This window comes from Podarcis melisellensis, assembly GCF_964234715.1.
Source record: "Podarcis melisellensis genome assembly, chromosome: 10".
In the NCBI taxonomy this organism is placed as follows: Eukaryota; Metazoa; Chordata; class Lepidosauria; order Squamata; family Lacertidae; genus Podarcis; species Podarcis melisellensis.
Window position 1 is genome coordinate 71,196,364 of NC_138542.1, and position 27,452 is coordinate 71,223,815.

At 50.4% G+C, this 27,452-nt stretch overlaps 1 protein-coding gene across 5 annotated transcripts in view; it reads right to left on the reverse strand.

Annotated features, from left to right (window-relative positions):
• Positions 1–1,386: 1,386 nt before the first annotated feature.
• NRF1 (nuclear respiratory factor 1) overlaps positions 1,387–27,452 on the reverse strand; it is an 82,984-nt gene continuing 56,918 nt past the window's right edge. For 4 of the 5 annotated variants that reach the window (XM_081927143.1, XM_081927144.1, XM_081927145.1 and 1 more), the window contains 2 exons: positions 25,709–25,833; positions 1,387–3,200 (listed from right to left, as the gene is read on the reverse strand). In XM_081927143.1, coding sequence (XP_081783269.1) covers positions 3,037–3,200; positions 25,709–25,833 — 289 coding nt within the window. In that variant the 3' untranslated portion in view covers positions 1,387–3,036. Of the gene's footprint in view, positions 3,201–22,681; positions 23,472–25,708; positions 25,834–27,452 lie in introns of those variants that run through there. The other variant, XM_081927146.1, reaches the window with a different exon arrangement.

Sequence of the window (27,452 nt, forward strand, 5' to 3'; positions counted from 1 at the left end):
CATGTAGACTGTTGCTTTTTGTTCTGACCTGTTCATTGCTGATTTTGTACTTTGATAAAATATAGAAGTAGTTCTTACTGAAAGTTCATCACTTTATTCTGCTTGCAAACCACTTTGAGTTGCTCAGCAACTTAAAAAAGGTAAAGGGACCCCTGACTATTAGATCCAGTCGTGGTAGACTCTGGGTTTTGCGGTGCTCATCTCGCTTTATTGGCGGAGTGAGCCGGCGTACAGCTTCCAGGTCACGTGGCCAGCAGGACTAAGCCGCTTCTGGCAAACCAGAGCAGCGCACGGAAACACCATTTACCTTCCTGCTGGAGCGGTACCTATTTATCTACTTGAACTTTGACGTGCTTTCGAACTGCTAGGTTGGCAGGAGCAAGGACCGAGCAACGGGAGCTCACCCCGTCGCGGGGATTCGAACCGCCGACCTTCTGATTGGCAAGTCCTAGGCTCTGCCAACCCGCGTCCCTTTCAGCAACTTTGGCTCTCCACAAAAAGCTCAATAACTTTGATGAAGCTTTCCCCCCAAAAAGCTGAACATCTCTGGTCAATCCAATGCCAGTTTTTTAAATGGTGGTTGTAGAACGCAGTCTCTTGGAAATTGGACAGCCCTGTTTTATACAATCAATGAAGGATGACTCAGTTGGTAGAGCACGGGATTCTTAATATAAATTTTATGAAATAAACAAATGGTAAGAGAGAAACAGCAGGATTCTGGCATCATTTGCCCCCATTGTGTGAGTTTCCGTAGTCCTAGGTGTCGTTCGCTCTGGAGTGAGCAGGAAGCTGTTGTTTGTGCAGGAGTGATCCACGCAGCTTCCATGTTTCCACCTGCCTCTCTAGTCCTCCATGTGGACTAGAGGCTTGTTTTAAAAATCGTGCACACACCCGCTGAGGCTTTTAAAGGAACTGGGTTCTACACCAGACGCAAACCTGATTATTAAGTTCTGCCCTTTTGCCACCGAGTGGAGAGAGAAGACGCGACAAGGGGAAGTTATAGACACTTCTGTAACAATTTATTGAATGAGGCAATAGACAGAATTTGGGGGAACAACAGGTACTTCCATGCTCTGCTACAGGACTGCGGGTGGCTGGGAACGAGGATGGTTTATCTTTGGGTCTCGGGGAATAATGTCTCAGTCTATCGGAACGTTATTCCATTGCCAAAAAAAGAGAGAGAGGAAACACGGACTGTAAAGTCACACCTGACATCTTCACGACGACGATAAAAAATAATAATATTTTTAAAAAATCTTAAAAAATTAAGTCAGAGACCTGGGCTTTTGTTTCTACAGGAAGGATTCCCTCCCCTCGATTTAAGTCCGGGGTGTTGGTGGTGGGGGGACGGTGATTACACATTTGAGATTTTCTTTTTTTTAAAAAAAACACACCAAGTAAATACAAGAATCTGGAAAAAACAAAACCCTGCCCTGAAAGGTTGGGACAGGCAAGGAGAGGTGTGGTAAATGGGCCGTGTAAAAGAACGCAAATAACTAAACTAATTACCGCGTACTATTCCCAGCAGGAAAGGGTGCTTGAAATAGGAAAATAAGAGAGTGATTCTTTCTACCTGTGAGGCAACAGCAGCCGTTTGCTTAGCTGGGGGCCAGTGAAAGCCTTGGCCCTGTCTAAAACAGCTATCAGAAAATGCCAGGGGGGAGACGTGAGAGGGGGGGCAGCCCTCCCTGAGCCCCCATTCTGGGGCAGGAGGCTATCACCTTTCCCTTTGCCAACTCCGCACAGGGACTGCGGGTGCCCAGCCTCGCTGGCCACATGTCTTTCGTAGACGTGCAGACCCTGGGCCCCTGCACGGCGCAGCATGGCAGCCGATGTCGAGTTTGCAGCCCTGGGGGCACGGAGGGAGGCCCTGGCCGCCACAAAGGGGATGTGCGCAGCTGGGGTCGTGGGGTGGGGCTCCAAGGACTCCGGACAGCCACCACGAGAAAGGGGTCTTTGGATGGGCCGCCGCCCCAGGGTGCCAGGTGCAATTTGGAGGAGAAGGGGTCGGGGGAAGGAAATCGAAGCGAGAATTGTAGGTGTAAGGTGAGATCTAGCTTGCGATCTGAAGCCCTTCGCCACCCGAACTGCCACCGGGAGCTGAAGGCCAGGATCTCAGCCACGTGGCTGATGAGAACGTGCTTAAATGCCACCCGTGTCCCTTCGCAACACCCAACGGGGCCTTTCTACTGGTGCCTCCCTCGTGCCTTTCCGAACTTGTCATTCCAGGGGAGGAGAGTCTAAAACAAAAACGCACGCAGAAATTCACCAGTGGGGAAAGGAGGCTTTGGAGGGAAGGGAAGGCTTTGAGCATGGACTTAAAAAGGGAGGACAGAATCTCGTTCAACGGGTCACAAAATAACTTTGGAAGGAAGGAATGGAGGAAGAAAGATGCCTCCATTCCAAGTCAACAGACTGCAGCCCTCGCTGTCTCCCGCAGGACTTTTCTTACCCTTTCAACGCCTTTGCGAGAAAAAGAGAGGAAGCCTCTTTCCCCAATTTGTCTCCTCAAGCCTTGCTTTCTCTATCTCTCTCTTTTAAAATATATGTCCATGTTAAAATGATACCTAATTCTCGACGCGAGGAAGGCGGAGGAGCCTGGCTTTGTGGGGGTCTGCCGGGCCAGGAAAGCCTGCAGGCAGCCCCACCGCGGACCCCGCCTCCCCCCCCAAAACAAGCCCTGAAAAGAGAGGGCTATAAACCTTCTCCGCCCCATCTCACCCCGGCTTTGAGAAAGGAAGGTCCATGCAGTGGGAGACGAAGGCTTGGCCCAGCCTGCCCCAAACAGGCTTCCTTGCTTTCGCGAGGCCAGAGAGAAGCTGTCAAAGTCGCGGCTCCGAAATACACCCTGTGGGTTTGTGTGTTGTTGTTGTTTTTTCCTTTTTGTTAAACGAAACCTTTTTTTTTTTTTCCTTCCAAAGCTGCGAGACTCACAAATGCCACCTGATTGCACCTCCGCAGAGGCGTAGAAAAAAAACTATTCGCACAAGGGAGGAGGAAGCTGCTGCAGCGCCATGATCCTGCCGCTCTCGCCCGTCACTGCTCCAGAGTCACCACCTCCACGGCCTGGCCGTCCATGGTGACGGTGCTGTCTGTTATCCTGGCGGCCACGGGAGCCATGGCGACTTGGACCGGACCGTTGCCCTGAGCAAGGCTGGTGACCACCGTCTGGTACATGCTGACAGGGATCTGGACGAGTCCTGCGGAGAAAGAGAGAGGGGAGAGGGTCAGGCGAGGCTGGGCAAGGCGCTGAGTCAGTTCCCGCGATCATGGAATCGCGAGAGTTGGACGGGACACCGGGGTGTCATCTAGTCCAACCCCGCTGGCAAGGCAGGAATCCCAACCAAAGTGTCCCTCTGGCAGGCGGACGCCCAACCTCTGCTTAAAAACCTCCAGAGAAGGAGACTCCATTCTTCCTGAGGTTAAGTGGGAATCTAATTCCCTGTTCTGATGAAGAGAGCAGAGCAGAGGTTATATTTTCTGAGAATCCTCCGGGAAAACAATCTCTCAAAGGACCTGTTGATGGCATTTTGCCATTGTACTGTGGAGAGTGTATTAACTTATGGTCTCTGTGTGTGGTTTGGGAGCTGCACGGTCAGGGGAAAAACAATGCTGTCCAGGGTTGTAATGACTGCGGAGAGAATAATTGGGTGCACTCTTCCCACCTTGGATCAAATCTACACTTCCAGGTGTCACAAGAAAGCTGCAGAGATAGCGCAGGATAGTGCGCACCCCGGAAATGATCTCTTTCAGCTTCTGCCTTCTGGAAGAAGGTCCAGGGTTATAAAGACCAGGACCAGCCGCCTGAGAAACAGTTTCTATCCAAATGCGATTTTGGTTTTAAACGCAGTGTAAGGAGTCTCTATGGGAGTATATTGTATTTAAAAATGAGGATTCAGAGATTTTAGGGGGCTAACCAGGTTGGGACAGCAGGCTTGTTGGTTTTTGAATGTCTGATGTAGATTTTTCAATTTCGTTGTTCTGTATGGGACAATGGCAATAAAGATTATCGTATCGTATTGTATTTTGAACCCACTGGTTTGGGTCCGACCCTCCAGAGCAGGAGAAAACAGGCTTGCTCCAAATTCCAAGGGACAGCCCTTGAGATATTTGAAGATGGCTCTCATATCTCCTCTCAGTCTCCTCTTTCCCAGACTAAAACATCCCCAACTCCCTCAACTGTTCCTCATCAGGCTTAGTTTCCAGACCCTTGATCATCTTGGTCGCCTTTCTCCGCACACCTTCCAGCTTGTCAACACCCTTCATAAATTGTGGTTCCCAGAGATGGAAACCGTATTCCAGGTGTGGTCTGACCAAGGCAGAATAAAAGGTAAAGGTAAAGGTACCCCTGCCCATACGGGCCAGTCTTGACAGACTCTGGGGTTGTGCGCCCATCTCACTTAAGAGGCCAGGGGCCAGTGCTGTCCGGAGACACTTCCGGGTCACGTGGCCAGCGTGACATCGCTGCTCTGGCGAGCCAGAGCCGCACACGGAAACGCCGTTTACCTTCCCGCTGGTAAGCGGTCCCTATTTATCTACTTGCACCCGGAGGTGCTTTCGAACTGCTAGGTTGGCAGGCGCTGGGACCGAGCAGCGGGAGCGCACCCCGCCGCAGGGATTCGAACCGCCGACCTTTCGATCGGCAAGTCCTAGGCGCTGAGGCTTTAACCCACAGCGCCACCTGCGTCCCCCCAAGGCAGAATAGAGTGGCACTATTCCTTCCCTTGATCTGGACACATAGACTTCTGTTGACGCAGCCGAGAATAGCATTCGCTTTTTTTGCTGCTGATTTTTGAAAGCACCTGAGAGCGAAAAGGGACCCGTGTTCTGCCTATAAAAGAGAGCCGGTGAGCCCCTTTGCCCAAAGACTAGCCCAGGGGGGTGTTTTTTAAGCCCACTGGCCGCCTTCCCTTCTGGGTGACCGTCTAAGGACCACATGCAACAATTGTGACTTTGTGCAACAGGTTAGAGACGACACACCCACACACCCCTCTCTATCCTCAATAGACAAGCAAGAGAATCTATAACAACAACAACAACAACAACAACAATTTATTATGTGTGCCCTGCCCATCTGGCTGGGTTTCCCCAGCCACTCTGGGAGGCTTCCAATGAAGATTAAAAATACATTAAAATGTCATACATTAAAAGCTTCCCTAAACAGGGCTGCCTTCAGATGTCTTCTAAAAGTCAGGTAGTTGTTCTTCTCTTTGACATCTGGTGGGAGGGCGTTCCACAGGGCGGGCGCCACCACCGAGAAGGCCCTGTGCCTGGTTCCCTGTAACTTGGCTTCTCGCAGGGAGGGAACTGCCAGAAGGCCCTCGGCGCTGGACCTTAGTGTCCGGGAAGAACGATGGGGGTGGAGACGCTCCTTCAGGTATACTGGACCGAGGCCGTTTAGGGCTTTAAAGGTCAGACCAACACTTTAAATTGTGCTCAGAAACGTACTGGGAGCCAAGGTAGGTCTTTCAGGACTGGTGTGATGTGGTCCTGGCAGCCGCCCCCAGTCACCAGTCTACCTGCCACATTCCGGATTAGTTGTAGTTTCCGGGTCACCAGATTATGGTTGTCATTGTTTCGTATTATTACTATTATTTTGTTATCGTGTTTATATCCCACCTTTTCCTCAGAGGAGCTTGAGGGGTCTACATGGTTCTTCCCTTCTCTTTGCTCATTCAGTCCCCACAACAACCACATGAGGTAAGGCTAGGGCAAGAAACAGTGACCAAAACAACCCAAGCCAGCTTTGTGGCAGAGTAGGGAATTCGAACCCTGGTCCTAGCCTGACACTCTTGAGCGCTGCACAGCACAGGCTCTCATTACAAATATGTAACTCGCTGTACGTGGGGCTGCCCTTGAGACTGACCCAGAAACTCCAGCGGGTGCAGAATGCTGCAGTGAGACTCCTTAGGGGTCTTTGCCGCGGGATCACATTCACCCAGTGCTATACCAGCTGCACTGGCTCCTGGTGGAGTACAGGATCAGGTTCAAGGTGCTGGTTTTGACCTTTAAAGCCCTATACGACCTGGGACCCTCGTACCTACAGGACTGCCTCTGCTGGTATTTCCCACAGAGGACCTTACGGTCTTCAAATAAAAACATCTTGGAGGTCCCGGGCCACAGGGAGGTTAGGCTGGCCTCAACCAGAGCCAGGGCCTTTTCAGTACTGGCCCCGATCTGGTGGAACGCTCTGTCCCAAGAGACTAGAGCCCTGCGGGACTTGACAACTTTCCGCAGGGCCTGCAAGACAGAGCTGTTCCGCCTGGCCTTTGGTTTGGACACAGTCTGACCCCCTCCTTCTGTAATCCTCATAGAACTCTAGCCCAATGGTTGCCATTAATTTGATTCCGAATTGATTTTAGAATGAATTTTAGAATGCATTTCAATTAATTGCTTGCAATTTTATGTAAATGGTGTTACTTTTATTGTTGTTAGCCGCTCTGAGCCCGGCTGCAGCTGGGGAGGGCAAGATATAAAATTATTATTATTATTATTATTATTATTATTATTATTATTATTATTACCTCTTTAGCAAAAATTCTTGGGTCTGGGAAGCGGAATCCCTGATCCTCTGAAGGAGGGGCAAAGCGAGTCTGCCGCAGACCTAGGATTTCATTCCTGAAGGTCACCGTTAAACAGCAGCAGGAGGAGGAGGAGGAGGAGGCCGAATGTGATTTGAGTGTCCTCATATCACTTCGCTGTGCAGACAAGGAAGCTTAAGCCTTAAGCGCTCTGAGCTGGTATCCAAGGCAACTCCAAATTGGGCAGGCCTGAGCCGTGCCTGGTTGCTCTTTCTTAGATGATTGTGGTGCTCTTGGGGTACCACCAGGTAACACCACCTTCTCCCCAGAAAATCAGGTAGAAGAAGCCTGTCTGACACAGACTCACGGAATGGGGGTGCTGCTCTTTCAAGCCCCGCACCACAATAAATCAGTAGCAGAACTAGGAAACTTTAGGCCAGGGGGCCGGTCCAGCAGGGGGCCGGTCCACTGTCCCTCAGACCTTGTGGGGGGCCGGACTATATTTTGGAAAAATAATAATGAACAAATTCCTATGTCCCACAAATAACCCAGAGATGCATTTTAAATAAAAGCACACATTCTACTCATGTGAAAACACCAGGCAGGCTCCACAAATAACCCAGAGATGCATTTTAAATAAAAGGACCCATTCTACTCATGTAAAAACACCAGGCAGGCTCCACAAATAACCCAGAGATGCATTTTAAATAAAAGGACCCATTCTACTCATGTAAAAACACCAGGCAGGCTCCACAAATAACCCAGAGATGCATTTTAAATAAAAGCACACATTCTACTCATGTAAAAACACGCTGATTCCCAGACCACAAGCTGGATTTAGAAGGTGATTGGGCCAGATCCGGCCCCCGGGCCTTAGTTTGCCTACCCGTGCTTTAAGCCAAAACATTTTCAGAAATGAGCGCCGGGGGGAATTTGCACGCGGATTCCCATTTTCCCCAGGGTCACGCTATGCAACATATCCAAGATCTCTACAGTTTGTCAAGCAGCAGCAATGGGAATCGGGTGGTTCGGTTGGGAGACTTCTGAAGCTTTTTAGTTCAGAGAAATTGCGAGGAAGAGGTGACGGAATAGAAGTTTGTAGAGTTAAAAGTCTGGCTTGGAAGAAGTGGACAGATAAAAGCTTTTCTCCCTCTCTCATGATGCCAGAATTCATGGACACCCAATGGAGCCGAATGTGGGAAGATTCGGGAAAGAAAAATATTATTTACACGGCGCATAGTTAACCTATGGAACTCACTGCCACAGGAGGCAGGGAAAGCTGCCAAATTGGATGGTTTAAAAAGATTTGTCTAATTTGTGGAGAGGGCTGTCAAAAGGCTTCTAGCCAAGACGACCCTTCTCTGCCTCTGGAGTCGGGGGCAGACGTGCTTTTGAGTCCCAGCTGCAGGAAACTGCTAGAGAGAAGAGTTGGTCTTGTGTTCGAATCCTGCTTGCAGGCATCTGAGAGCAGGACGCTGGACTAAATGGGCCATGACCTAGCAGCAACACCTTATGTTATCATGAGATAGTTAATTTTTTCTCTCCCAGTGTTAGATTCCCAGGGAAAATCAACCCACCCCCCCCATTCTGAAGCTGCCCTTTCCCCTAAAAGGAAAAGAAAAACTTACTTGTACAGGGAACTTAGGAGAAACTCTTCTCCATGGGCCATGTGTTCATCACCTTCCCTCCTCCCCTTGCATTGATCCAGTTCAGGCATAGGCAAACTCCGGCCCTCCAGATGCTTGGGACTACAATTCCCATCGTCCCTGACCACTGGTCCTGTTAGCTAAGGGTGATGGGAATTGTAGCCCCAAACATCTGGAGGACCGGAAATTGCCTATGCCTGATCCAGTTGGTTACTTCCTAGTTTGATCAAACCATAGTTTACTGTTACATCTCAGCCTTCCAAACTGTCTCAACTGAGCCAGTGAGTGACTTTTGTTAGAAACAGGCCTCCGTACCAGCTATACATGCCAGGAAGCAAAAGATGGACCTGTTGTTTTGTGCAGGAAACCCTGGTTTAGACACGATCTATAGCAAGCCGTCTTAAAAACCAAAGTACTTTTTTTGCAATTTAAAAATCCTGACTACACTCCAGAGCTGGCTGTTAAAACTTGCCAATGCTCTAAACTCCTATCTGCTAAACAATTCAGATCACAGATTCATTCATTCATTCAATCAATCAATCAATCAATCAATCAATCAATCAATCAATCACCCATCTTCTCCCAGGAGCTCAAGCTGGTATAAATGGCTCCTCCGCTTCTCATTTAACCCCCATGACAACCCTGTGAGGTTGGTTAGGCTAAGAGGCAGCGACTAGCCCCCAAGGTCACCCAGTGAGCTTCACAGCCAAGTGAGAATTCGAACCCTGGTCTCTCCCGGGTCCACACTGGCAAGCCGAGATCAAGCACGTTGCAGAAAGATGTGAGGAGGGGGACAACTCTGGAGGGACAACGTTCAACCTGAAGCAAACGTAACATGAGGTATGACTGTATGGCCAAACTTGCCCCTTGTCACTGGGGCAGAGAGAGCACGTTGGGCTGCAAGCCTGGAGCTCTCAGCTGGGATAAAAGGAAGCAAAGTTCTTAACCTGAGGTACTATTTCTGAGTTAGCGGAGTCTGTAACCTGAAGCGTCTGTAACCTGAAGCGTATGTAACCTGAGGTACCACTGTACAGAGAGGCTCAGACGAGCCTGCAAAAAACAAACTGCTGTGCTTTTTGTTTAGATAAACCGCTGTGCTTTTAAAAGGGAATGTTTAAACTCTGCTAAGATATAGATCTTGCTAATGCAAGTCAGGAAGGATATCATTAAACAATATATCCTCTCCTGCCTCCCTGAACATTCCCACACTCACAGTGGTACCTCGGTTTAAGTACTTAATTCGTTCCGGAGGTCCATTCTTAACCTGAAACTGTTCTTAACCTGAAGCACCACTTTAGCTAATGGGGCCTCCCGCTGCCATGCGATTACAGTTCTTATCCTGAAGCAAAGTTCTTAACCCGAGGTACTACTTCCGGGTTAGCGGAGTCTGTAACCTGAAGCGTATGTAACCCGAGGTACCACTGTAAAAGGAAAAACCAAGAAAGGTCAATGTGCAATGAGACCATTGCTAAATATGTCCTTCAGCCTGGCTTCATGCCGTTCTGGCCTCATGCACAGAACAGGAGCTTAAAAACCGGGAACTGTCTGTGCATGCACACAAAAACACACACAAACGTCCTTTGCTCCAAGGGGATTAAGCTGAATCGCTCCCCAGGCTTGGATGCAACGGCCTTCGGCGCCGAGAAAGCGAGCAAAGGGAGAGGCGGGCAAGTTCCCAGCAGGACCCCAGAGACCAGCCGCGGTTAAAGCCCCAGAGATATGGTAATCAGGCCTGGGACTGTCACCCCACGCATCTGCCCCTCTGATTAGCCTTAATCTAGTTGGCACATGTTAATCTAAAGCTTGGGATTTCGGACCCTTTCAATGGTATTAAAGAGAAAATCCCTTTGCTCACAACTTGGGCAAGGGCGGGGTGTGTGTGTGGGGGGTGAAGAGCACGTCTGTAGGGCCGTCGGCTCTGCTCCCTGGTGTGGCACCTTGCCCCAAATGAAGGCGCACGAATTCCGGGTGCAATCCATGGGCGGTTTGGGGTGGGGACTGTACCAGGGTGGGCCTTGGGGAAACTTTCCAGAAACTTCAGTCCGTTCAGAACATGGGAAGGCAAACTAAGGCCCAGGGGCTGGATCCGGGGCTGGATCCAATCGCCTTCTAAAGCTTCCCTAAACAGGGCTGCCTTCAGGTGTCTTCTAGAAGTCTGGTAGTTGTTGTTCTCTTTGACATCCGATGGTGGGCATTCCACAGGGCGGGTGCCACTACCGAGAAGGCCCTCTGCCTGGTTCCCTGTAACTTGGATTCTCACAGCGAGGGAACCGCCAGAAGGCCCTCAGCGCTGGACCTCAGTGTCCAGGCAGAACGATGGGCGCGGAGACGCTCCTTCAGGTATACTGGACCTGAACGTAACATGAAGTGGACGTAACATGAGGTATGACTGTATTATCCAACCATCTCCATCTTGGAACCGAGCCTACTTGCAGCTTGTAGCTGTAGCATCCAGAGTAATTTTGCACTTCTTACGTTTTCACTCATCGCCCTCCCTCCCACCCTTCCCCTGCTTTGAGTCACTGACATTGTGCCCAATATAGAGTTCTGGAGAACCTGAAAGCTTGCCAAACTCGCGTGACATTTTGCCTGGTCCCAGTACTTCTCCAAGTGTGGATCTGGAATAACTTTTGAAGAGGACCTGCATCAAAAGCTCTCTGAAAGTCCAAGAGTAAAATATCTACCAGATCAGCCCTAGCCACCTGCTTGTTCACACTCTGTAAATTCAAAGTGTTGGTGCTGACCTTTAAATCCCTAAACTGCCTCAGTCCTGTATACCTGAAGGAGCGTCTCCACCCCCATCGTTCAGCCCGGACACTGAGGTCCAGCGCCGAGGGCCTTCTGGCGGTTCCCTCACAGCGAGAAGCCAAGTTACAGGGAACCAGGCAGAGGGCCTTCTCGGTAGTGACACCCGCCCTGTGGAACACCCTCCCACCAGATGTCAAAGAGAACAACAACTACCAGACTTTTAGAAGACATCTGAAGGCAGCCCTCTTTAGGGAAGCTTTTAATGTTTGATGCATTACTGTATTTTAATATTTTGTTGAAAGCCACCTAGAGTGGGCGGGGTATAAATAATAATGATGATTATCATCGTCATCATCTAAAATGTTGGCAGGGTTTCTTTTTGCAGAAGCCGTGCTGATCCTTCTGCCTCAAGACTTATCCTTCTGTGGGTTTTAACGATTCTTTCTACCAATTGAACCTGGGTCAGACGTTATGTTGACAGGTGTATGATTTCCTGTTTCCTCTTTAGGTGCCTTTCAAGCAACCAATGTTACAATGGCTGTCTCCTAATCCTCTGCTAAGGAGTTTGATTTAAATTCCAATCAACATTTGTTTTGTTGTTGTTAAAAGCAATTTCTCACACGTTCTTTAGAGGACTCCGGGGATGGCTTGTTAAATCTGTCCGCCAGCTCTAACATTTCACCTCCTGTCTCCTCCGTTTGGCAGAGTTGCTCAAGAGACCTGCCCGGAAACAATGGCTAGGGAAAAGGAGAAAAGAGAGAGGAACTGGCTGCAATTCATTGCTTACAAGCTTCCCACCAGAAGGCTTATATCAGGAGACAGAAGGCTCAGCTAGACAGAGCGTATCTGATAGACCTTTCGGCCCGATCTGCTGGGACTCTTCCTGTCTCGGGCTGGCGTGAGGAATCAGCACCCAGAAATGGGGAAATTTAACAAAGCGACGAGTTATTGCGGTTAGCGGCTGCGGAGAAAGGCGAGCCTGAGTTCCTGGGTGCAAGATGGGGAAGGGCTGTAGCTCAGGACAGCTGCCTTGCATGCAGAAGGTCCCAGGTCCACTCCCCAACGGCACCTCCCCAATGGAGATGGGAGAGACTCTTGCCTGAAACCCTGGAGAGCGGCTGCCCGTCAGTGCAGACAATACTGGACCATTGGTCTGGCTTGCTATAAGGCAGCTGCCTAGGATCCTATGTCCGTCAACAATGTTTAGGCAACACGATGACCATATGCATAGGTAATAGACAATCTTTATAGAATTCCTTCAAACAATAACAAGTTCAAAATGAAATCTTAGACTTAAAGTCTCTGAAAGTCTTTGAATGAAGTGAGGCACCAAACTCTGTACAATGAAAGATAAGCTGTGAAGCTTTGTGTCTTCAGCAAATATCATGTCCAACACTGAACAGAGATTCCGGGATACTGACTGTTGTTTCGTAGATCTTCGTCAGCATGGTGGGAGAATATAGAATTGTTTCATAAAAAAGGTAAAGGGACCCCTGACCATTAGGTCCAGTCGTGGCCGACTCTGGGGTTGCGGCACTCATCTCGCTTTACTGGCCGAGGGAGCCGGCGTACAGCTTCCGGGTCATGTGGCCAGCATGACTAAGCCGCTTCTGGACAACCAGAGCAACGCACGGAAATGCCGTTTACCTTCCTGCCAGAGCGGTACCTATTTATCTACTTGCACTGGCGTGCTTTTGAACTGCTAGGTTGGCAGGAGCAGGGACCGAGCAACGGGAGCTCACCCCGTCACGGGGATTCGAACCGCCGACCTTCTGATCGGCAAGCCCTAGGCTCTGTGGTTTAACCCACAGCGCCACACGCGTCCCAGAATTGTTTCATAAACCCATCTTATTTTGAATGAATATATTTGAATGAAAATATCAAATGCTGTGGAGCAGTGCTCATGTAATAATGACTACATTATTCTCCCACCATGCTGACGAAGATCTACGAAACAGCAGTCAATATCCGGAATCTCTCTTCAGTATTGGACATTATATTTGCTGAAGACACAAAGCTTCACAGCTTATCTTTCATTGGTACCTCGATTCATTCAAAGACTTTCAGAGACTTTGAGACTAAAGATTTCATTTTGAACTTGTTATTGTTTGAAGGAATTCTATAAAGACTGTCTATTACCTATGCATATGGCCATTGTGTTGCCTGAACATTGTTGACTTTAGGTCCGGTACGACAACCTCAGAGAGATACAGTGACCTCCACACAACGGTGGCTGCCCCATGGCTTCTTGTTCTCATTTCAGAATCTGCAGGGCAAGGGGAGCGGGGGTTGCGTGTGTCCGTGGGGTGGAAAGAGGCCGATTCTTCCTGCAAGCTCCCCGCGCAGCTGTTTACCGGCTACGGATTACTGCAGTCACATGATCCGCTTCTCAGCAAAGCCAAGCTGTCCCCGGGACTGAGAAGGTCACTGCTGGGAGATGTGGGGCTGGAGAGGAGAAAAAGGCAGGCAGGCAGGCAAAGCACTGCCCTCCCCAGTGCATCAGGGGGCAGGATTTGCAGCCAGAAGGGCTACGGAGCTGCTGCTCAGTTCCTGGCACCGCACGCCAGAGAAACGCCAGCACATCCGTGTCCTCAGCCACCCATCTAATCAGAGGCTAAAGCAAATGCTGGCAAACTTCACCGGCTTCCCTCTCCGCCCCATTTGCCTCCTGAGTTGCACCCAAGAGAAGTGAGGAAAGTGGCGCTGGTATTCATGGAGAAAAGAGATTACGCATGGGTGCAACACGCAGGCATTTCTGGTGCGTGGCCTAGAAGCTTTGCATTCCGGCCCCCAACACCTGCCCCAGATGCGCAGGAGCCAATTCTTGTTGTTATTTTATTGCATTGCCTTGATGATATCCCACTTTTCCTCCAAGGAGCTCAAGGTGGTGTACATGGTTTTCTCTCTCCTCATTCAATCCCCACAACAACCCTGTGAGGTAGGTTAGGCTGAGAGGCAGTGACTGGTCCCCAGAATCACCCAGTGAGCTTCACGGATGACTGGGGGTTTGGACCTTGGTCTCTTAGGTCCTGGTCTCTGTCCCAGCTCCTGCAGTTCGAAAGCAAGTAGTTCTGCTGCTGCTGTTGTTGTCGTTGTTTAGTCGTGTCTGCCTCTTCGTGACCCCCTGGACCAGAGCACGCCAGGCACTCCTGTCCTCCACTGCCTCCCGCAGTTTGGTCAAACTCATGCTGGTAGCTTCAAGAACACAGTCCCACCATCTGGTCCTCCGTCGTCCCCTTCTCCTTGGCCCCTACATCTTTCCCAACATCGGGGTCTTTTCCAGGGAGTCTTCTCTTCTCATGAGGTGGCCAAAGTCTTGGAGCCTCAGCTTCAGGATCTGTCCTTCCAGGGAGCACTCAGGGCTGATTTCCTTCAGAATGGATTGGTTTGATCTTCTTGCAGTCCATGGGACTCTCAAGAGTCTCCTAGAATCATAGAGTTGGAAGAGACCACAAGGGCCATTGAGTCCAACCCCCTGCCAAGCAGGAAACACCTGACATATGGTTGTCAAGCCTCTGCTTAAAGACCTCCAAAGAAGGAGACTCCACCACACTCCTTGGCAGCAAATTCCACTGTCGAATAGCTCTTTCTGTCAGGAAGTTTTTCCTAATGTTTAGGTGGAATCTTCTTTCTTGTAGTTTGGATCCATTGCTCCGTGTCCGCTTCTCTGGAGCAGCAGAAAACAACCTTTCTCCCTCCTCTATGTGACATCCTTTTATATATTTGAACATGGCTATCATATCACCCCTTAACCTCCTCTTCTCCAGGCTAAACATGCCCAGCTCCCTTAGCCGTTCCTCATAAGGCATCGTTTCCAGGCCTTTGACCATTTTGGTTGCCCTCCTCTGGACACCTTCCAGTTTGTCAGTGTCCTTCTTGAACTGTGGTGCCCAGAACTGGACACAGTACTCCAGGTGAGGTCTGACCAGAGCAGAATACAGTGGCACTATTACTTCCCTTGATCTAGATGCTATACTCCTATTGATGCAGCCCAGAATTGCAGCATCAATAGGAGTATAGCATCCAGAGTCTCCTCCAGCACCAGAATTCAAAAGCATCCATTCTTCGGCGATCAGCCTTCTTTATGGTCCATCTCTCACTTCCATACATCACTACTGGGAAAACCAGAGCTTTACCTATACATGGCCTTTATCGCTTTCCTTTATCTGTGTTGGGTTTCTCTCGAATCCTGTTCAGAATAGGGGCTTGGGCAGGGAAGGCCAAGGCAGCGCTAAGCAACACCGCAACTAGATCAGAGACAGTTGCATCTTAGAACTGGCAAGTATAGAATCACAGAATTGCAGGGTTGGAAGGGACCCCAGCGGCCATCTAGTCCAACCCCTTGCAAAGTAGGAATCACAACTAAATCACAACTCATCTATGACTGCACGTTGTATTAGGTAAAGGTAAAGGGACCCCTGACCATTAGATTCAGTCAAAGACGACTCTGGGGTTGCAGCGTTCATCTCGCTTTATTGGCCGAGGGAGCCAGCGCACAGCTTCCGGGTCATGTGGCCAGCATGACTAAGCCGCTTCTGGCGAACCAGAGCAGCACACAGAAATGCTGTTTACCTTCCCGCCAGAGCGGTACCTATTTATCTACTTGCACTTTGATGTGCTTTCAAACTGCTAGGTTGGCAGGAGCAGGGACCAAGCAACGGGAGCTCACCCCGTCGTGGGGATTCGAACCGCCGACCTTCTGATCAGCAAGCCCTAGGCTCTGTGGTCCCTCTGCACGTTGTATTAGCAGTTACTAAAAAGACGTAACACTTTTTCATTTTCGTTTGTAATAAAGCCTGTTTTTAAGCAGGGAGATGAAAAGCCAGGAATCAACATTCCCAGAGGCTCAGTGAGAACAGGGGGACAGGCAGGAAGTGGGCCACCCCTGCAATTTCCCACTGGCCTGCAGCCTAACACAGCACAGCACATTGAAAAACGACTGGGGATAGTGGCGAAGACATTAAACGGCAGCAAAGTTTGCAGGTTTCCCCCACAGAACAGCTAGTCTATCTGGGCAGTGAGAATTTCAACAGAAGCACGCTTACAAATTCCTCAGTCCTTCTCTGGTCAAATTATTGTAGTGGGGAGGAAAATAGCAAACAGGAGAGGCAATATGAAAACAGCGATGTCACGAGTGACCAATGAAATGTTAAAATCAATCCACTACGTGAGTTTTATATGAGCTGCCCAGAGTGGCTGGGGCAAACCAGTCAGGTGGGCGGGGTACAAATAATAAATTATTATTATTTTATATTTGCATCATCTGCACTTTTGAAGAAAGAAAGGGCACATAGATTTTTATGCATAGTGGGGGCCATCTCAGAAGACATATTCCCCCTTGTGTAGGAATGGATGAATCCTGTACAGGGCAAATTCTGCAGGGCTCTGTTTGATCCCATTTCCACAATAATCTCTGAACATTTTCTTTTAAATCCTCTCTATTTAAATGTATATTTTATCACTATATATATACATGTGTGTGTGTGTGTGTTATGTATGTATTTTATCTCAAGGTATGCAATGTACACATTACAAAATGTACGTTACTTCAATACATGTGGTTTTTTTGAACTGAGCAGCATAGCAGAAAACCCAGAGGCGCATAATTGCATTCAGATCTCTGAATTAGTCTGGAAGGTGCAAATTGGGTCATTCTAATCCTCTTCCATCCCTGCTCTCGTGTGAGAAGCAGAGCAGGAAAATTCTCTCTTCTGCCTTTTGCTAACTGGAGCGGGGGAGCATCATTTTGGGCTAGAATATTAAACTCACGAACAGGGGGAGTTAAGTAACACTGAACTTCGTGGGACTGACTTCTGAAGCTCAAGCCGGCACAGCACAGAAGGGTTTGAGTTGATTAACCAATCAATCAACTCAAAAGCTGCAGCCTTAGCCCACGTGCCAGTGGCCCGGCTCCTTGGACAACCGCTGCCCATGGAGGGAAGATGAGCGTCTCTTCTTGATCTCCAACGCTTCGCCTCTCAGCAGAAATGGCTGCGATTATTGCCTCTCCTCTGCTGATGCATTATAAATGAGTCACCTAAAATGTCCTGAGTGGTGGCAGCAGCGGCTGAAACCAAGTCACAGAATGCAGGGGACAGTCAAGGCCGGTTCCCTGGGGCAAAAGCATCCCCTCCCAGCCTGAGTTCCTGATACAGTCACAACACAATTCAAAGTGTTGGTGCTGACCTTTAAATCCCTAAACAGCCTTGTTCCAGTATACCTGAAGGAGCGTCCCCACCCCCATCGTCCAGCCCAGACACTGAGGTCCGAGGGCCTTCTGGCGGTTCCCTCACTGCAAGAAGCCAAGTTACGGGGAACCAGGCAGAGGGCCTTCTTGGTGGTGGCACCCGCCCTGTGGCACGCCCTCCCACCAGATGTGAAAGAGAAAAACAACTACCAGACTTTTAGAAGACATCTGAAGGCAGCCCTGTTTAGGGAAGCTTTTAATGTTTAATAGACTATTGTATTTTAGTGTTTTGTTGGAAGCCACCCAGTGTGGCTGGGGAAATCCAGCCAGATGGGCGGGGTATAAATAAGTTATTATGATTATGATTATCACCATCATCATAATCATTATCATCACAGCAGCTTCAGGTTGTGTTTTTTGGGTTACGGACTGCTGAAACCCAGAAGTACTGGACCGGGTTACTTCCAGGTTTCGAGCATGCGCAGAACCGCCGAATCGCAACCCGTGCATGCACAGACGCAGGTTGTGAATGCTGCGGCTTGTGAACATGCATCCCGCACGTTCGCAACCTGAGCGTCCACTGTACTGCCATTCTCCTACCAGCTGGGAGCATGAGTGACCAACCTTCCCTGCCCTGCTAGGAAAGGGCTACCCACCACCCCTTTTAAGATGCAGAGAATCTCCAGAAAGTGCAAGGAATGTTGAGACGAGCTTGCTGGATCAGGCCCGTGTCAAATCTTGTCCAACATCCTGTTCTCAGAGTGGCATGCAGGGTTCAAGCACAAGAGCATCAGAAACTGGGATTTAGATTGAAGCATCGCTGCCTCCGACCACGGAGGCACAGCCAACCTGGCTAGCAGCCATTGATAGCCCTTTCCCCCCCTGAATTTCTCTCATCCCTGGCCCCTGCGACAGTGACTTTCACAGTTTTAATCATGTGCTGCAGGAAGAAGGACCCGATGATCTGACTTGAAGCAGCTTTGTATGCTCAGCCTGAAAAGAAAGCCCCTCTAGCTGCTGAGAGAGGACCAGATTTTCAACTCTGCAGGGACAGCGGCCCAAAAAACCTCCGAAACGCTTTCTGAGGTCTCCCGCTTGCTGAGGCCCAAAATGGCTGCCAGCTTCTCCTCCCGTCAACAGCGCAGGCTGCTATTCCTTGGCGCAGAGCAGGAGGGAACATATTGCAGCGGGCGGTGAGCACCCGAGGACGGCCATCTATTCCTTTAAATGCAACGTTAATGCCTTGTAATCAGCTTTAATTTTTAAACAGGCCCGGTCCCTCCTGTCCATTTCCCCTAATTCAGGCCACGTGGAAGGTAAAACGCTCCTGCGCTTTAAAGGGAAGACACACACACACAAATAAAAATAGATGCCATCGCCTGTGACAGCTGGAGGGAGCGACTGATCGGCCCCATTAATGGGAGAGAATGTCAGGGCTCCCAGCAGAGAAGGAAGGAGCTGCAGAGCGGGGGGGGGGAGAAAAGGGGGTGCCGCAAGCTTCTCTAAGAGCCGCAAGGCAAAGGGAGTAGCATGCTGGCACGCCTCATTTATGTAATGCTGTAGAAGGCCAATGTATTCCTCTCTGTATGCGACAGGGATACAGCCGCTTCAGGTTGCGTTTTTTCGGGTTATGGACTGCCAAAACCCGGAAGTACCGGAACAGGTTACAGTCATACCTCGGGTTGAAGTAGCTTCGGGATAAGTATTTTTGGGTTGCGCGCTGCGACGACCTGGAAGTAACGGAGCATGTTACTTCCGGGTTTTGCCGCTCGCGCATGTGCAGATGGTCAAAATGATGCCACGCGCATGCGCAGAAGCGGCGAATCGCGACCCGCGCAGACGGGGGATGTGTTCGCTTCGGGATGCGGAATGGATCCCGTTTGCATCCAGAGGTACCACTGTACTTCCGGATTTCGGCAGTCACGCATGCACAGATGCGCTAAATCGCGCTTTGTGCATGGGCAGAAACGCCGAATCGCAACCCGCGCATGCACAGACGTGGGTTGCGAACGCTGCGGGTTGCGAACATGCATCCCGCACGGATCACATTCACAACCCAAGCGTCCACTGTACCCTTCCCAAATTGCAGGTGGGGAATGCAAGGCCAAGCGAGGCAGAGTCCTCCTCATGCCCAGAGATGCCACCCGCCATCAGAGACAGGATGCCCCTCAATGGGGAGAGGGATGCCACGGGGTCCGTTGTGGCATCTGGCTGGTCACCGAGGGAGCAGGAAACTGGGCTGGAATGGCCTCCACCTGCAGGGCTCCAGGCCCACTGAGCCAGATCAGAAAGATGTAGTCAGCGCCACGGGGCTGAATTCGCCGTCATGCTCTCTCAGTCCCAGCTGGTAGACAGGCGGGCACACATCAGGCCCTGCCTAGACAGCAGCCTGGCTTCAGTCCCACTGTGTCCTGGCCGGGTGCTGCAATGCCTGTGCTGGGGCCCCGTGGCAGAAGTAAGAAGGGCATGCCCAGTCCCTACTGGCAAGCGTTAATGTCCAGGAGCAGTCTAGGACAACCAGCAGATGCAAACCAAGTGCTGGGCTTGGATTTGCAGTGGGCAGCATTGACCGTGGGGCTGGATGCCTCCCCACTCCAAACACACCGCAGTTCATCTTCCCAGGGCATCCCAAAAGCCACCAGTCATATTGAGAGAGAGAGGGAGGAAGAGATGGTCACATGACCTCCTGAGCTCGGCATTTGATAGATCACTGAGACGAAGTGACATTCTGGAACGGTCAGGATTGCACCTGCAGTTCCACAAATAAAGCACCCAGTTTGCAGAATTCAGCTCTCTGAGAAATGTCTTTTTCATCGTTTAATGAATCAAGTCTTTAGTCCTTATTGCTGTGTCCCTTCCTGCAGAGCAGGAAGAGGGCTGGGTGGGATTTCCGTAGTTTCGGTGAGCAGCAATGCTCCTGACCCGCAACTAGCAAATCTAGAACTGGAGATCAGGAAACAGAAGACGAATTGCGCACGTTCTGCCAATGTACCTAATCCACGCCGGTTGCAGAAACCATCCTTTATTGGTGCAGAATTTGGATTGAGTAGGCAAGTAAGGACACAAGAGGAACCGGCTGGGTCAGGCAGATGGCCCACTTAAGTCCAGCATCCTGTTTTCACACTGGTCAACCAGATGCCCTGCAAGAAGGATCCGAGCACAAGAGCTACTTCTCTCCTCCTGCGGTTTCCAGCAATTCAGAAGCATGGCAGCCGCCCAGTTGGCAGGCAGACCACAGCCACCATGGCCAGTAGGCATGGAGAGCCCCCTCCGCTATGAATTTTCCACTGAACTTGTACACTCGGTTCTGCTCATGGGAGCCCCTGCCCCTCTGCAAACAGGTCACTCAGATTCACCCCAAAACATGACTTCAGTGTCAGAGCTACTAATATAATAATAATAATTTATTATTTATACCCCACCCATCTGGCTGAGTTTCCCCAGCCACTCTGGGCGGCTCCCAATCAAGTGTTAAAAACAGTACAGCGTTAAATATTAAAAACTTCCCTAAGCAGGGCTGCCTTCAGATGTCTTGTAAAGATAGGATAGCTGCTTATTTCCTTCACATCTGAAGGGAGGGTGTTCCACAGGCCTGGCGCCACTACCGAGAAGGCCCTCTGCCTGGTTCCCTGTAACCTCACTTCCTGCAGGGAGGGAACCGCCAGAAGGCCCTCGGTGCTGGACCTCAGTGTCCCGGCAGAACGATGGGGGTGGAGACGCTCCTTCGGATATACAGGACCGGGGCCATTTAGGGCTATAAAGGTCAGCACCAACACTTTGAATTGTGCTCGAAAACGTACTAGCTAAGGCTAGGGACACGTGAGGTGGTGAAGAAGGTGCGCTCCTCTTCTCCGCTGAATAACCGCAGCCGATCTCCATCGACTGGAGTTAACGGGAGATGGGCTAGGAGGAGAAAGTCCTCTTATCAGTTAAATTTGGTGTCCAAAAGGTTCCAGCATGGAGAGACCGCTGTACCCTGAACCCTGGAAGCAGAAATACAGCTTTCTGACCCTTGAAGAACATCCCTTCTGCCACCCACTGACTTTATGACCAGGGAGGGGTTCTCGGCCGGCCTCCACTAACCAGCGGCAATACGGGTAACAGATATGGCTATTTCCTTGCAGGAAAGGACGTCAGGATTACTGAACTTTGGCAAAGCTCTTGCTAAGAAGCGAAGGATGGGCCGGAGGAGGCATACGTAATAGGATGATGAACGAGCCCATTCGTTCGCATCAAATCTAGGGCAGAATGAATTGGCTGGTTAATTCCACCGCTCACTAAGGCTCTTCGCCCTCCTTGCCCTCCCTCAGCTATTCCTGACCAATCAGATAGCTGCCCCCTTAATCTTCTACATCGACCGAGTTCTGCGCTAATGAAGCCTCCCTGATTGGCTACGCCGGGGAGCAGACAACCGTGTAACCGGGCAGATCATTTCCTGGGTGTCGGGTGGGAGAGGACTGGTCTGCCCAGAAGGCAAAATGCAAAAAAAAATCCAAGCACGAGCCGGGATGCTGAGTATTTGCGTTCCGTGCGATTGCAAAGAGTCTCCTAGTTCTGCCTGCTCACCGGCGAAGGGAAAGCGATCTGCCAGTTATGTAATTCTAATTTATTATTTGTACCCCACCCATCTGGCTGGGTTTCCCCAGCCACTCTGGGCGGCTTCAGACAAACATTAAAAATACATTAAAATGTCACGCATTAAAAACTTCCCTGAACAGGGCTGCCTTCAGATGTCTTCTAAATGTCATGTAGTTGTTTATCTCTTTGACATCTGGCGGGAGGGCGTTCCACGGGGTGGGTGCCACCACCGAGAAGGCCCTCTGCCCGGATCTCTGTAGCTTTGCTTCTCGTAGTGAGGGAACCGCCAGAAGGGCCTCAGAGCTGGACCTCAGTGTCCGGGCAGAACAATGGGGAAGGAGATGCTCCTTCAGGTATACTCGGTATACTTCAGGTAAGAACACTACATGGCCCAATGCTCCCAAGGGCTCCCCAGCTCCCAGCCTAGCTTAGTCAGAGGCACCGAACTCTTAATGCCACCCAGAATTAGAGCAATGGTAGGAGAGAAGAAGGGACGTGGGTGGCGCTGTGGGTTAAACCACAGAGCCTAGGACTTGCCGATCAGAAGGTCGGTGTTTTGAATCCCCGCGATGGGGTGAGCTCCCATTGCTCGGTCCCAGCTCCTGCCAACCTAGCAGTTCGAAAGCACCTCAAAGCACAAGTAGATAAATAGGTACCACTCTGGCGATAAGGTAATCGGCGTTTCCATGCACTGCTCTGGTTCGCCAGAAGCGGTTTAGTCATGCTGGCCACATGACCTGGAAGCTGTACGCCGGCTCCCTCGGCCAGTAAAGCGAGATGAGCGCTGCAACCCCAGAGTCGGCCACGACTGGACCTAACGGTCAGGGGTCCCTTTACCTTTACTTAGGGGAGAAGAAATGGCATGGGGCTGGAAAGGGGGCAGGGCAGAATGCCAGCAATGCAACCCCCTTTATCATGAATGTCAAGAGCTGGGTATGTGAAGAATTCGAAAGACTTGGTCACCTGGCTTGTTCAAACGTTGGTCAAATAATGGTCAAATATTTTTCAAGCATTCACTTTATTACAACAACAGCAACAAAAAAAGAGAGGGTACTTTCATCATCTACAGATTTTGATGCTCACACTAATTACAAGAAAAAAGAACCCCAAAGCCATTAATGGTTACTGCGAAACAATGCAATTGACGTTTTGAAAGCTGAAAGATATTTCCAGGCCGATGTAAGGCAGACCCACGTGGCAAAGGGGAGAGCAGCCTGCGTTCCCTGCAGTGAGTAAAATGGGAGTCAGGGGGTGGCCATTTGCATCTGAAGATGGCTGGCACCCCTGTCAGGAGCCACTAGCCGTTCTAGCCGGTGATCAGAAAGAGAAGCTTTCATATAATGCTGAATCTGCTCCTGACTGCTGCAAGGATGTGGGGCGGAGGCCCTATACCTGCCATTGCAAAGATATGGGCATCATCACAAAACTTGGGGGGAACCCTTGAGCTGCCACCAATAAGTTGGCATTCTCAGAATACGTGACAGTATTTGACCAAGGTCAAATCACAGGCCTTCTTCAAGCTGGCAATATCTGACCAGTGTGCCAACCCTCTTGGAAAAGAAACCATGTCATTTCTGAACGGGTGAGCGAGGCAGAAGGGCTCGGAGGGGGATTGGGACCGGCAGCTCTGTCCAACCCGTCTCAATCCTTAGCTTAAAAGGGATGCCAAGGTCCTTTCCATGCCGTTTCCTGCGGGCCAGATGATGTAGGAGTGTGCCATGGGGACGCCCCATGTGAGGTTCACGGGGTCAGCAGGGGCTTCGCTCCCCACTTCCTCTGGGGCAACAGGAGCTGCAAGATGTAAGGCAGTGGGGATTTAGGCACTACAATAACTTAATAATGCCTGCGTTGCAGGGGGTGGACTAGATGACCCTCGGGGTCCCTTCCAACTCTACTGTGATTCTGAGCGCAGACCAAGGTCAGAGCAGCTTCAGGCACAAGTTGGGTCTGAGAGAACAAGCAACCACCAGCCCTCTAGCCGTTACGTAAGAACATAAAGAGAGCCCGCTGGATGAGGCCAATGGCCTACGCACTGTGCATCCTCTTCTTGCAATAGCCAAGCCGATGCCTGCAAGCAGGATTTAAGCACAAGAGAAACTCTCCCCTCTGGTGCTTTCCAGCAGCTAGAATTCAGAACCATTGCTGTCCCGGCTTGGAGCACTGAATGGCAATTTGCTGCAGGGTGAAATTCGAAGTGCTGGTTATTAGCAGCCCCAGCTCCTGCGGATGAGGCTCTCAATGGCTGCAAAATCCTCTTTGCGTAGGAGCCCATTAGATGGGCTAGGAACACCTGCACCCCCGGGCAGAAAGCAGAACAGCCTTGCTAGAACGCTCTGTGGTTCTGCAGACCTGCCAGAGTCCCACTTTGCAAGACCCAGTAGTTGCCAAGAAAGTCTTCTTTGGGCAGGGCAGGGCTGGAGCAGCCAAGCAGCCTCAGAACTGTTTGCCCTGCTGAAGGAAGGAGGAAGGTTTTGGAACGCTGTGCTGAACGCGTCGCAAGTGACTTGTTTACCAGCTGCAAGGGGCCTGGGCTCTCGGGAGCAGAAAAGCAGCAATTAAGCAAGCAGAGAGACCGCGTACATTTCTATGCTTGGTTACCGGCTCTGAGGCCGGAGCGGGAAACCCAACGGAGTAAACAGCATGAGGGATGCTCAGGTCTACGCCACACAGGGAACCGTACGGAACCACCTTACACTGAAGCAAACTGTTGGCCCAGGCATGCTCTCTCTTCCTAGGGCCTATCTTGCCAGCCCTGATTTCCACACTTCCTAGAGGGTTTTTGCTTGGCTGGGCTGTGCCCCTGAAGTCTGATAATACATAATAATAATAATAATAATAATAATAATAATAATAATAATAATAATAATACAGTCATACCTCGGGTTGAATGTGCTTCGGGATGAGCGCGTTCGAGTTGTGCTCCGCGGCAACCCGGAAGTAACGGAGCGCATTACTTCCGGGTTTTGCCGCTTGCGCATGCACAGACGCTCAAAATGACGTCACGCGCATGCGCAGCAGCGGCGAAAAGCGACATGGGCATGCGCAGACGTGCCGTCGCTAGTTATGTTTGCTTCTAGATGCGAACGGGGCTCCGGAACGGATCCTGTTCGCATCTAGAGGTACCACTGTAATAATAATAATAATAATAATAATAATAATAATAATAATAATAAACAACTTATACACTGTCTATCTGACTGGTTCCCCCAGCCACTCTGGGCAGCTACCAACACATATAAAAACATAATAAAACATCAAACTTTATAAACTTCCCTATATGGGGCTGCCTTCAGATGTCTTCTAAAAGTCACATAGTTGTTTATTTCCTTGACATCTGATGGGAGGGTATTCCGCAGGGTGGGTGCCACTACCGAGAAGGCCCTCTGCCTGGTTCCCTGTAACTTCACTTCTCGCAGGGAGGGAACCCCTAGGAGGCCCTCGGACTTGGACCTCAGTGCAGAGACCTTGTGCAGAGGTCTTTCCTGTCACCTGCTAACCTGACCTTTTTCCCCCAGTGAAGCTGTGGGATTGAATCTGGTACCTCTGTGTGCAAAGACCTGAGTTGAGTCGCTCCACCCATGTCCTGCAGCCACATTCTCAGTTGATGCAAAATGTAGGGGGGCGGGAACAGTGGCGTAGCGTGGGTTGTCAGCACCCGGGGCAAGGCAAGTAATTTGCGCCCCCTAACCCGTGGATTTGCGCCCCCTAACCCTAACCCCCAGATGTTGCGCCCGGTGCGGCCGGCCCCCCCTGCACCCCCCACGCTACGCCACTGGGCGGGAAGGAAGCAGAGGGGCCTATAAAATGGAGAAGTGAAGTTCTGCAAACTTTCCTGCATTCTGAGGGCCCAACAACTCAGGCAGCTACTCCTTTTGAGGCGAGTAAACGACAGAGCGGGTAGATTTTACTGCTCTGGCTGGGAACCGCCTTCTTTGGGCCCAGTGAGACTTTGCAACCCCATCCATCAGTTCGAGCGAGTTCACAAAGGAATCAGGAAGAAACGCAATTGCATATCTGCATCGGCCTACCGTTCGCATCTTGAACCCCGGTGAGCGCGCCGACCGCTGCTGCCGTTTCACCGGACAAGACAATCTGGCCTCCACCTTGGAGGGTGGCTTCTGCAAGCGTGGCGACGGCGTGGGCGGCTGCTTCGCTGCAAGGCAAGGAGAGGAGAGATTACCAAAACGAGAGAGAGCGCGCAATGAAACATGTGCTGGGCATGGACAGGAGTCCAAGCTCAACCTCTAGCCCTGGGAAGTTGAAAAAAACAAGTATTCCTGACTCAAGGTAACAGGCAAAGTTGGAGAGATGATGGGGAACATGTCTGTGTTCACAAAAGCCCTGCAGAAGTCAGGACCCACTAGAATATCCCCACCAAAGCATCTTCTTTGTTTATTTCATAAAATCTATACCCTGCCTGGTTGTCAAAAAAAAAAATTCCTTCAAAGCAGTTTACGAAGAGAATAAAACAATACAATCATCAGTTTAAAAAAATCTGTAAAAGCAACTGTGCAAATCATTCGAAACATAAAATCGACAGTAAGCTAAAAGCAGCTCAAAACATTCATCCGTACTCAATACAGCGGTACCTTCGGTTGCGGACAGGATCTGTTCCAGAGCCCGCGGTTTCTGCAATCGGAAGTGCCGCTTCTGCACAGGTGCACGGCACAATACAGTGCTTCTGCGCATGCGGCGAAACCCGTTCCGGGTTTGCTGCTTTCGCAACCCGAAATTTACGTTACCCGAGGGTAACGTAAGCCAAGGTTGGACTGTGTGTCTGGGTAAAGGTAAAGGGATCCCTGACCATTAGGTCCAGTCGTGGCCGACTCTGGGGTTGCGGCGCTCATCTTGCTTTATTGGCCAAGGGAGCCGGCATACAGCTTCCGGGTCATGTGGCCAGCATGACTAAGCCGCTTCTGGAGAACCAGAGCAGCGCACGGAAACGCCGTTTACCTTTCCGCCGGAGTGGTACCTATTTATCTACTTGCACTTTTAACGTGCTTTTGAACTGCTAGGTTGGCAGGAGCAGGGACCGAGTAACAGGAGCTCATCCCGTTGTGGGGATTCGAACCGCCAACCTTCTGATCGGCAAGTCCTAGGCTCTGTGGATTAGCCCACAGCGCCACCCGCGTCCCCTGTATGTCTGGGTAGGCTGGTCTGAACTAAAATGTTTTTAGCAGACACAGAAAAGAGCAGAGTGAAGGTGCCTGCCTGCTATCAATAGGCAGGGAGTTCCACAGTGCAAGAGCTGCCACACAGAGATATTGATCTCTTGCAAATGGGGTAGTCTTCTTTGAAGAGTGGGCTTCTCTTGGTCCCACCGCCTTCACAGGCGAATGTGGTGGGGACACAGAAGCGGGGCTTTTCCGTGGCTGCTCCCAGACTTTGGAACTCCCTCCCTGGAGAAGCCAGATTGGCTGCCTCCCTGTTGTCCTTCTGCCAGAGGGGAAGCCCTTCTCCTTCCAACAGGCCTTGGGGGTGGAATCAACAAAAAACAAGCAAACGTTAACAGAATTATATGCATACATATACAATTCTATTAATATTTTCTTGTTTTGTAATGTTTTGCCCTCATGTTTATAGCAGTTCATCTTTTATTTGTCTTGAGCCCCTGTCAGGGGGAAAAGGCAGGGTATAAATAAATATAGCACAGTCGTACCTTGAAAGTCAAACAGAATCCATTCCAAAGTCCGTTCAGCTTCCAAAATGTTCGGAAACCAAATAGGAAGTCCCGTCGGACGTTCGGCTTCCAAAAATAGTTCGCAAACCGGA